The 12008-nt window shown below is 43.5% G+C and overlaps 1 protein-coding gene across 22 annotated transcripts in view; it reads left to right on the top strand.

Annotated features, from left to right (window-relative positions):
- Positions 1 to 12008, top strand: part of SLC4A7 (solute carrier family 4 member 7) — a 197981-nt gene that overhangs the window by 93190 nt on the left and 92783 nt on the right. For all 22 annotated transcript variants that reach the window (XR_006172224.2, XM_065583510.1, XM_065583511.1 and 19 more), the window contains one exon: positions 7195 to 7276. Coding sequence is in view for 21 of the 22 variants with exons in the window: in XM_065583510.1 (XP_065439582.1) it covers positions 7195 to 7276 (82 nt within the window). In the remaining variant the exon portion in view is untranslated. The remainder of the gene's footprint in view (positions 1 to 7194; positions 7277 to 12008) is intronic.

The following is a 12008-nucleotide window of genomic DNA, read 5'->3' as shown; positions in this document are numbered from 1 at the left end:
TAATATGTGTGTTTTGATAGCACAATGTCACATACTGGACTGTTGTGTCCTTAAGCATACTCAAGAGGCATAATTTAATTTTTTATTCATTTGTAATACTTAGTTATTCCTTCCTTCTAATAATTTTTCTTTCAACTTGTCTGTCTTTCTGATAATGGGTTGCCCAGGATTTAATTAATCTGATGTCATGCACCAGAGTCATGTAAACCCTGATCCTGCATCATGAAAGTCAGTGGGAACTTTGCCATTGACTTCAATGAGTTTGTATGATGATGTGCATAGATAATTACTATACTTGTCTCCATGCTTTTGTGATGTTATACCGTTGTCTATTTAGCTCAATATTACATTGGGCTAATTTGCAGCCTTATTGAATAGCAGACATATCTCCACATGACCCTGTAGGTCTTTTTCAACACTACTCTTTCCAGACTTTTCCTTCCTGTTGGATCAATGCATTACATTGTTTTTTCCCTAGATATATTACCAGGGTGCACTTTTTGACATTACATTCACTAACAGTGCATGGTACATCACAAAATGAAATGAAATAAAAACAAAAAAGCCCCCCCCTCCCCCCCCCCCCCCGAAATTTCCCCTGGGAAGTAAGGGAGGAAGGGGAGAGCGAACACATGACAGATAGCAAGCACATTTGTTAAATGTACTTCTGGAATGTGCTTAGCCATCATATGGATGCGAGCAGTATGAGAACTTGGATGGAACAAGTTATTTAATCTTTTTTCTAAGTTGAATCTCTTTAACTAGGGCATTTCCTTGACTCTGAACTTCTACCACATCTCTTATGTTAATAAATGGCTGTTGTCATTTCCATAACTTTGCTCATTAGATGCTACTTTGCCTCAACCTCCTGAAATCTTAATCTATGACTTTGTAGTTATAATTCCTTTTCTCTCTATCCTCCCCAAGACTATGCTGTCCAGACTAGTGTGTACAGAATACTGTACATCCAGAAATGCCCATTGAATACCACATTCTTCAGGATCCTATTCTGAATTGCCTTTTGTTTATAAACCCATCATGCATTTGCACCAGCCTGTCTTGCAGTTCTTTCTCCTTCTACTTTTCTCGTTGCATAACTAGCACCAGGAGTGAAAGTGAGCTGGTACGGGCCGGTACGGTGTACCGATAAGAACCCGCACCGGCATGAACCCAGCCCACATTAATGTCCCTGCCCCTTTTGCCTCCCCATTGGCGGCCCTGCTGGTAGGGTCCTTACCGGCAGAGCCGCCAACGAGGGGGGGGGGGCAGCAACGTTAAAGCGTTGCTGCGGCAAAGGACACTGCAGCGCTTTAATGTCCCTTCCCCTTTTGCTCTCCCTTGGCCGCTGACGTGGCAAAAGGAGCAGCTGCCCTGGGCCCTTTAAATTGCCACGGGAGCCCTGGGTGGCGTGGACCAGGTGGGCTGGAAGGGCTGGCTGGGGGATGCTGACCCCCCAGTCCTGCCCCTTCTGCCTGAGGCCCCGCTCCTTCCGGGGGCTGGAGCCGGCCCCATACCAGTAAGTGTCCTGAGTTACTTTCGCCCCTGACTAGCACTACCTCTTTTCCCCTTTATACAATCTAACCATTGTTAATACACATACTTTTCCTGTAGACTAACTGAGATAGATATAGATATAGATAGTGTTTAACAAGAAATTCAAGTTATTGTAAATGCTACAGTCGGTGTGCAGCTATGGAAATTTGGGGTGACTAGCTTGGCTCTTATTTACAGGAAAGGAATTTGACGTTGAACAGTGGTTGCAAAATGAAATCTGATTTGGGTAAACTTGTAGGATGGAAACAATTCTGATTCTAAAGAATCAGAATAAGATCCTGAAATAAATCAGATACAACCCAAAAACTAGAACTAACTTGCCTCTGAATCTGACTGTATTCTCTAACTAAATCTGCAACCAAACAGGTTGTGCACTTATGTCAGGGGCAGAGGTAGCTTCCTGAGTCAATGGATGCACTATACTAAACTGCAGAGGGGACACTGGCCACCCACAATAGCACCCACTGCCCTGGCACAGCAACCCTAATTCCAGACCGGACGAGAGGGCTGGTGGGATTAGGGGGAGGGAGAATTCACTTATCTTAGTTTCTTGGGTATGTCTAACAGGGGACTTACCACATAGGTTTAAAAAGTGGATGAAAACTTATTTCTGTAAAAGAAGGTGAATATACCATTTTCACTCACTTCTGTTCCTCATAATGTTCCAAAAATGAATGCTCAGATTACTTGGCTGCTAAAAAGAGGGCTTGGTTTGCACTAAATGTCTAGGAAACACATTAATACATTGAAAGTCAAAACATGTGGCAAAAGTAGAGACTACTGTTCTCTTAGGATGGTAGTGCACAACACACATAGCTTTAAAAGACTGGTCAGAAGGAAGTCAAGGTTACAGGATCCAAAACACAAGTTGTATACTCTGAGAACTAGGGACTATTTGAAGTTGTCTATCCTGTTGTGGAAAATCGACCACATGATTGATTTTGATCAGAGAGCTTGAGGCTCCTTTATTGATTAATCAAACATGCATGCATGGGGGGAGTCAGCCAAGGCAGCTGACCCCCCCCGCCCCACCCGACAGATAAAATGCAAGCGCTCATTGGCTGTCCACCAAGCGCTAGCCTTCTACATTGAGAGAATGAAGCTGTTCTGAGAGTCGATCCAGTTATTCATGGCGGACAGAATGAAAGGTCTTCCTGTCTTTTCTCAGTGAATTTCGTCATTGATCACATCCTGCATCCTGGAGTGCTACAACCTGGCGAAGGGGCGCACTCCACCATCATGGAGAAGCCTTAGGACCTTAATACATTTGGGAGGGCAGCCAAATCTGGCCAGCACCTTCCACAGGGATTCGTGATTCATGGAGTTGAAGGCCTTTGTCAAATCGATTTGAAGGCCATGTACAGGTCCTTATTTTGCTCCCAAGACTTTTTCTGGATTTGGCAGGCAATGAAGATCCTGTCGGTTGTCCCGCGGGATGGTCTAAAACCACACTGAGATTCTGGCAATATTTCCTCAGCAAGGGGAAGTAATCAGTTTAAGAGGATATGAGCAAGAATTTTCTCTGCTGTAGATAGCAAGGCAATGCCTTGCTAAGTTGGAATGTGGAAGTTATCTCCTTTCTTAAAGATTGTAACAGTGTTAGCGTTTCTCGGTCTTCTGGAATCTTCTCATTATACCAGATATGAAGAAAGTTTGTGGGGCTTCCTTAGCAGTTCTTCACCTCCAAACTTGTAGACTTCAGGTGGTATGCCATCTGGCCCTGCTGCCTTGTTGTCCTTGGTTTGCGTATGTGGTGGTGGTGGGGGGGTCGGCAAGAGATTCTTTCATGTTGTTGAGGTATAGGCAGGTCTACACTAACCCCCCAATTCGAACTAAGGTACGCAACTTCAGCTACATGAATAACGTAGCTGAAGTTCGAAGTACCTTAGTTCGAACCTACCTCGGTCCAGACGCGGCAGGCAGGCTCCCCCGTCGACTTCGTGGTACTCCTCTCGCCGAGCTGGAGTACCGCAGTCGATAGCGAGCACTTCCGGGTTCGACTTATCTCGTCCAGACAAGACGCGATAAGTCGAACCCAGAAGTTCGATTTGCTTGCTGCCAAACTACCGGGTAGTGTAGACCTACCCATAGATAAAGAGAATTGACTCATGGTTCAGGAGTAACTCAAAATGCTCCTTCCACCTGGCTTTGATGGCTTTGCTGTCCTTAAAATACGTCGACCCCTCTTTGGGCTCGGAGTGATGTGGGACCATGGACCATAAATGGCTCTTATTGTCTGAAAAAAGTTCCTTATGTCATGTTTATCAGCATAAATCTCAATCTCCTTGGCCTTTTCTCACCACCACTTATTTTTAATGTCATGGATTTTCCTTTGGGCTTCAGCCTTGAGTTGCTTGTATGGCTTCCCCCCCCCCCCCCCCCCGTTCCCCCCTGCTCATGTAATATGTCATTTTGCCATATGCAATGAGCTTTTCTTTTCTGGTTGAGCAGGCCCTGAATCTTAGCATCATTTTCATCAAACCAATCTTGGTGATGGTGGGTGACACAGCCAATGGACTCAGCATATGCTGAAAGAATGGCAGTCTTTAATCCCTTCCAGAAATTTTCATTATCGTCGTCAGCTATAGGCATAGTGGCGAACCTTTCTTGGAGACACTACTGAAGTTTCCCGAGTCACTATATCTTCAAGGGACTTGACACTGAATTTCTTTTGTACAGATTTTGCCTGTCTTGAAGTGGTCTAGAAATTCATGGTAGATCTAATAAGGTGATGGTCTGTCCAACAGTCATCGGTTCCAGGCATGGCACCTTTGATGCGGACCTCCTTCTGATCTCGAGCCTAACAATAGCATAGTCAAGGCGCTAATGCCTGGAGCGAGTTCTCTCCAGGTGGTCTTGTACGTTTTACTTTGTCCAAAGAGGGTGTTTGTGACGACCAGGCCGTGTTCTACACATTTGCTCAGGAGGAGGATGCCATTGGAATTGGCCTTTCCTCCTACTCCTTTTCCAATAGTGCTATTCCAGAGATCTGACTCATGCCTGACTCTAGTGTTAAAATCTCCGAGGAGAATGATCTTGTCCTCCTTGGGAGTGTTGGTCAGGACTCTGTCAAGATCCGTATAGAATTGTTCCTTGACAGCATCAACTGTTGGGGCATATGCACTGATGACAGCAGCAGACTGGTTGTTTCTGAGCTTAATACGAAGAGTCATAAGACATTCTTTGATTCCCACAGGAAATTCTGTAAGCTGACTGACAAACTTATTCCTACTTGCAAAACCGGTACCATGAATGTGCCTGTCCTCTGCAGATTTTCCTTTACAGAAAAAGGTGTGGCTTCCATTTTCTTCTCTCAGTTGACCTTCATATGGGCACGTTGTCTCACTCAGGGCAGCAACGTTGAGGTTTAGTTCCCTGGCGATGATAGCAGTTCTTCTTTCCGGTTGTACATCATCTTTGTCCATCAGGATGCAAACATTCCATGTAGCAAAAGTCACTGTCTTATAGCTTTGACTGCAGGCAGAGTGATCCCACTGGACCAGGTAATCCACTCAGGAGTGGGTGAGACAGCCTAGGTTTAGGGCACCTTTTCTAGCCCTCTCCCCATGCAGGGTGAGCAGAGGGGATCCTAAAGAGGACTGCTCAGTCATGATAGTAGCTGCTGAATTACACCCCGTCTCAGTCCAGGTGCCAGATGACCATCTAACTACTGCCGCCTATGTGCAGATTTGTGGATAGGGACTGCCAGATTCACTAATCCTGTCTCTGTCACCACTGGCCTGTCTCCACAGGATTTGGAAGGTTGGAAAGATGTTATTTTCCATGGTAGAAGCTTGCGCTTGATTTCTTTTAATGTGGGGAAGCTGGTGTGCCTACAAAGACGACACGATCATGACAAGCTGGAGGTCTGGGGCCCAGTGGCAGGGAAAGTCCAAGAAGACTAGAGATCTCCAACTTGCTGCAGCCTTCATCCGCTTTCATAGCTGCTGAGATCCAAAGAACCTCTTCCGCCTGATCCGCAGTTGAGGACTTAGGGGATTGGACTGTGCTTTGTCTGGGACCTCCCCTCAGACCTGTTCACGTTGGGAGACCCTACCAGGAGCATGAAGCTCCCAAAAACATAGCTCTAAGGATCATTGGAATATGCAAGCCTCTTCACCACAACAAGGTTACTATGCTACATCAAGGCCCTCTTCAGGGCAATTTTAAGTTGTACAGATAGTTGCAGAGCGACTTTGACTCTCATACTATTTGTTCATGCTGGCGAAGCTTACATAGACGGTCTCTACAAAAGTATGCTGTTCAGCATATTTTTCTACAGTCTTTGGATTGAGTTTTAGTTCTAAGTCATTTAATAAACCAGCATGGGTTATCTTATTTAAGTGAACTTCTTCCACTGTTGAACATAAACTGCTTCTTGTCAGTATCTTTTATCCTTAAACTTTGTTTATTTCTTGAGGAGGAGCAATCTAGAAGCTTGGAAAAATCCAGTTATTCTGTGAATCTGAACACTGAAATTTTTTGGCCTAGCATTTTATGAAGACAGTCTGATATTTCTGTAGTGCAGTGCTTTTATTTAGAGGCACTGTGACCTGGAAGCATAAGCTATTTGCCTTCAATTTTAAGGCCTTTAAGGCCTCTACCTGTCTCTTGTTCAACATCAAAAGGCTGCCTCTTGATTAGCCAGATGTCAGCCACCATCATTCGTTAAAATTTCAAACAAACACCTTTATATATTCTCCCTGGATGCCTGCCCTTCATGCTTGCAAGAAGCTCCCCATAAACATCTGCAAAAGGTACCTCATTATCTACCTTCAAATCCCTCCTTAAAACTCTCCTTGGTTATGATGCCTACAGAAAACTAGAACGGATAGGCTGCTGGTGCTGAGACCACTGCCTAGCATATTGATCACTATCTCGTTGTTTCCTTGTACCCCCCCATCTTTCTCTATCTAGTTCTTCTTGTCTTATACTTAGATGGTAAGTTCTTTGTGCTAATGACTTTCTTCTTGTTTTGTGTTTGTACAGCATCTAGCGCAACGGCCTTCTGGTCACTGAGTGGAGCTACTATAATACAAATACATCACTTGTGCTGCATCCCTAATCTATCCCATTTAATTTAATTTGGCATTAGCCAAAACAGGGCTCTAAAGTTTTTGTGTGTGCCATTGTCAAGACAGCTGGATCCAATTTTGTTTTGTCACGAGAAGCGCACGCAGTCAAAAGATAAATGCATATGTACAAAAGGTATTCTGTAGTGTCTTCTCAGTCTAAGTGAAATATTTTGTAAGTTCTCCTTTACTATTAGGTAATGTCAATTGTTTTAATGATGCACAGGATCATAGTGATATTTCATCATAGTGATATTTCCTACAAGCAGAATATTTTCCTTCAGTAGTAAAAGGATTTTTTTCATAGAAAATAAAAATATATTTCTACATATAACTCCACTTCCTCTTCTTCCTCCTCCACAAGTTGGACTCTTTATTTTATTATTGTATCAGAAAATGGATATAAAACAACTTCTGAAGCAGGAATTTGAACTCTGCTGTCTTTATAAATTGTATGTCTGAGTGTATTGTATAACCCATTCTTAAATGTGTTCTGGTAGAAATGAGTTTGGATTTCTGGTTGGGTTATTGAAAGTGAAACAAATCCATATTGTGTTTGTTTCTTTAGGGTCATGATGAAGAAGCTGTTGTGGATATGGGCAAAACTAGCTCTACTGTCAACACAAACTTTGAGAAAGAAGAACTAGAGAGTAAGTGGTTTTTAAAATCTTAATATAACTTTACAGCATGAGCGGTCTATTTCCCTTCAGTGCACTACATTGCTCTGATTAACATGCATGCATATGGAGAGTAATGATGGACTACACTATAAAATTCTAAGAACCATGCCATTAAGCTTAACTTTTATATCCTTTTTCTTCATTCAGAACATTAGCAGTAAGCAATTTTTTAAAAAGAAATCTCTCTTTACAACTGCCATAATATATATTGAAAACATTTCTGGAAATTGCACCGTTTTTGTTTAATTATTTCAACAATAAAGCGGTTTTCTTAATTAGATTGAGTCCTGTAGGCCAGGGACAAGGGGTTGGGGGAAAAAAAATCTGATTATAATGGATAAGTAGGAAGCCTCCCTGGGTGAGTGCTGACGACTGCCTGCTGATTCTAAGCTTTTTTTCTTTTTGAAAAAGCGAGCTTTTATCCCTTGTGGTTTGTAAATATACCATTCAACATATAAATAGGGTATAAACTGATGGAGTACTGTCTTCTCAAGACTTCAGACTATTTCAGTGCCATTGCTGCTGCTCATACATTTCATTTGTGGCAGAACAAAAACTGCATGGAATCTTGTTAGTTTCCCCTGTGCTTCAGAATCCTGTGTGCAGAAGCAAAACCAACAAGGTTTGGGTCAGTTTCATGCTGTTGCTTGAAAAAGCTATGAGCAGTATTGGAGGAGGATGTGGTTGGATCTGGGGTTTAATATCTTAATGGTCTGAAAAAGGGAGTAAATAGCATGATAAAAATTGCAGGTGCTGCCAATACAAATCAGGTTTAAAAAAAATGTGAACACTAGACAAACTACAAACAGACAGAAAATATCATGATTTAGTTTAGAGGAAGGTAATCAAACACAGATATTCAATAATGAGGGAAGACTGGAAAACAGTAATACTGAAGGAGACTTGGGGATGAAAATGCAAACACACGTTTGCAATGTGATGTGGCAGCTAAAGAGGTCATTTTAATTTAGATCTGGATACAAGATCACTCTTCCTTTTTATCTTCCCTGTAACGGGGTTCGCGGAGCCGTCTCTCTCTTCCTAGGGCCTGCTTGCTCTCCCCAGTAAGGCTCAGAGAGGCTTCAGGGTTGTGCAACACCCATATCTTTATTTACTTAAGATTGTCCCACCACCAGTGTCCATCTATATACAAGCTTTAAAGGCAGAGTCAGCCTTCAGCTAGGAGGCCTCCAGCTCCCTCCCTGACTGACTTCCACCTTGCTGCCCCCTGCCTTCTGGCTCCCTTCCAACCTTGGTTTGTCAGGCCACCGGGTGTTGCCAATCCTCAGGCCAGCATCAGGCCTTTTCCCTCAACCCCAATCTGCTTCCCTTGATTGGAGATGACCGGTCAGGAGCTAATTTGGTGCTTCTGCAACAGCACCCTGCTACACTCCCATTCTGGGAGTTTCCCTATCTCCACCATCTACCAGAGATGAGGAAAGATGAGCGACTAAGGTAGAGGGCTTGGGTGACTGGGTTCTGTTTTCACCTATGCCACAGACTTTCTGCCTATGTGACCTTTAGAAAATTGTTCAACATCTGACTCTTTCTTCATGCCTTATGAGATGGGAATAATACTTGCCCATCTCATAAGGCATTATGAGGCTTAATAAATGTTTGCAAGGTGCTTTGAGATCCTTATGGAAGTGAAAGTAGTAGTCGGTCACCTCTTGTTACTACTTCACTGCCTCATGCAGAACTGCTACAGTAGCTGACTTGCCACCACCCTTCGTGGAGGAAACAGATTTCAACTTGCTCTTCCCCTTTCCTCTGTGATGGGCTTAGTTGGCAAAAAAATTAAATGGGGGCAGAGTTAAGGCCAATGTGGAGCAAGACTTCTATCCTTCAATAGGGATAGTAATGCTCAGTGACCACAGCAATGCTGTGGGAGGCCAAAGACAAAAGGGCTGAGCAGGGATAGAGCAGTCCCCCTCACAACACTGAGTATAGTCCTATCTCTCGGAGCAGATTTTCCTTCTTTGTGGGGGTGGAGACGAGAGTGAAGCAAAGTTTGGAAACTGCACAATCACAGGGATTACCTTTTTTTTAAAAAAAGCTCTAAACATATTGTCAGGTGTAAGTAAATGGCAGCTGACTAAATCTTCACATCTAGATGATATATGCTGAATCTCTATAAATGACTTTTTTTTTTTTCAGACTACTTAATTTATTTGCTTTTAGATATTTATTTTAAAAGGTGGAATGGGGAGAGAAGCTACATGTGTTTTACTTTGACATTGAAAAATTTTCAAGAGGATTTTCTTCTGACAAGCAGTTTCCTTAATGTGGGAGAGGAGAAAATATCTGTAAATAGCTACTAATATGACCTATTCAGTGCATAATTTACAGAAGGCCTGCTTTCTGCAAGTGTAAAAACTCAGCAGCAAGAGTTTCTTTGGATGCCAGCTGTTTTTACTTTAAACTCAGCTGAACCTGCAGACATTGATCAACTACAGTGGAGTAGGGGGATGAGTAAATTCCTATAGTTTAATGTGGTAAAATATTAAATGGGCGTCAGTGGAATTGTCAGTGGTATATGGGCAACACCCTTAGAAAATATTGGGTATTAAATCTTTTTCATTACTTTGTCTTGCTGGAGAAATTTTTTTTCTGTAGCCATAAGTAGTACTATCCTTAATGCAAGTACAGAACATCCCATAAATAAATGTTTTAAAATCTGTAACTATTTTTGTGTTCTTCCTATGCCAACTATTTTTCCTGCTTACTGAGGGGCCAAGTATGGAGTTCTAGGAATTTGGAACATCTCCAGTAAAGTGTTAATTCACTTGCTGTATTGTAGCCTCCTTCCTCTCCCCCCCCCCCCCCCCCTTGACAAGCATCAAGTGCTCGTGTGTACACAGGTTACTGCTAGTGCCATCTAAGACCCCTTTCATCTTGATATTTAAGCACTGAAGGAGGCCTAAACAAACTGAGGTCTGTGGGGCTGATACTTATTCTGTGGTGTCAGCACAGTGTCTTCTACACTGTAGGTTACTCAGTACTCTTGGTACCACAGATTTGCAACTTGATATTAGTTTTGTTATTCTGTGACAAGATGCTCATGGAGAGAAAAAGCAATAGAAAATGAAGTCTTGGGTGGAGTGGGGAAGCAGATAGGAATGGCTTGTATACGCTGGCTGAGTAAACCACATTGCCATCTTTTAAGTGATCGCAGTATTCAGGGTAGAAAGTTTTATGCATTCTAACACGTTTTCTATACTAATATTTTAAAGAATCTCCACTGGTACAATTCACCAGTGGTAGCAATTGTGTGAACCCCAGTGCTCACACAGGGCACAAACATTTTACCATAGTGTCCTCTAGATCTGCTCAGACGGGGGTTGAACCACATAATGGCAAAAACAAAAGCCAAGTCTATCTTTACAAGATTTTTGAGACCGATGCAATATCTACTTATATACCTAGCACAATAACGCCCTGCTACTGACTGGTGCTGTTGTTCACTACCTCAATAAAATAACAGATTTTTTTTTTTTGAGTAGTGACCCTATGGGTGCTCCACTGTAGGTGTGTGTGCGCCCCCACACTGCTGATTGGAGAATTTCAGTATCAGTCTGTCCCTCCCACGAATGCATGCCTCTTGCCTGCCATGAGGCTAGCCAGTGTGCCTGGGCATTTCGTCCTCAGTTCCTTCACAACCACCCCTGATTAGAGATTGAGCTAAGAGCTGTCTGTTCACAGATCATTAACTCCCTATAGTTTTGCAAATTTTAGCTTCCCTTGGAACCCTTTTCTTTTAGTACCTTGTTTGTTTTTAGTTGCCCGTGCTAAGAAAAGGGGAAAAAAAAAATTAGTAGAAAAGGGTTGCCTCCCACCAACCCCGGTGCAGGGGTTGAGGGGGGAGCGACCCCACTGGACAAGGATATGCTTGGCTTTTCAGGCTTCAAAAAGTGTCGTAGCTGAAAAGAATCCATCCCAGTGATGGATGGACATTAGCAGTGCGTTCGCTGCCTGGGGGGAAAAAGCACAATCCAAAAAAAATGTGGTTGGTGACAGCAGTTAAAAGCAGATCCAGGAAGGACAGAGAGTTAAGGCTTAAACTCCTGCTCGTGGAATCGGCCCTTCAACCCCCGGAGTCCTGACGAGAGCTATCACCGCAACCTTCTAGGTCGAAGGCAGGAGATCCCAAGGAGATGAGTCACTCACTCAAGACCGCTAAGAAAATGTCTGAGTCCTCGTAGTGAGCCCTGATCGAGCCAGAAATGATCTCCGGCTCCATCGGTACCGACAGCACTGAAGCCATCTCGAGATGGTACCCAGGGCAGGCGCAGTACTGAGCCAACAGAGCAAATCAGTCTGTCCAAAGACCCGATGGGCATTGGCAAAGAAGTACCAGTACTGCAGGGGCATTAAATGCATGGAAGATCTGCCCTGGGGAAGGCTACATTGATGCTGTCACTGGCACCAGCCCAAATGTGCATGGCACCAATGGGCCATATGACTAGGTCTGCATCTCTGACTCAGTCAATACAGGCCTCTTGCCACCAACAACCAGTGGCACTAACGTCTGCACCATCAAGTTTCCATTGCGCACTGGAAACCTCTCTGTGTTCAACATGCTGGACTCGCCACTACTCAGTACCAGGGTTCCGATGCTGAGTTCTCCCAGAGCATTGGACTCTGACATCTCCATGCCATGCACCACCTTTCTTCTCATCAGACCAGAGTCAGATAGTGAGTG

The sequence above is a fragment of the Chrysemys picta genome, chromosome 2 (genome assembly GCF_011386835.1).
Source record: "Chrysemys picta bellii isolate R12L10 chromosome 2, ASM1138683v2, whole genome shotgun sequence".
Classification (NCBI taxonomy): domain Eukaryota; kingdom Metazoa; phylum Chordata; order Testudines; family Emydidae; genus Chrysemys; species Chrysemys picta.
This window is presented reverse-complemented; position numbering and strand designations above follow the sequence as displayed.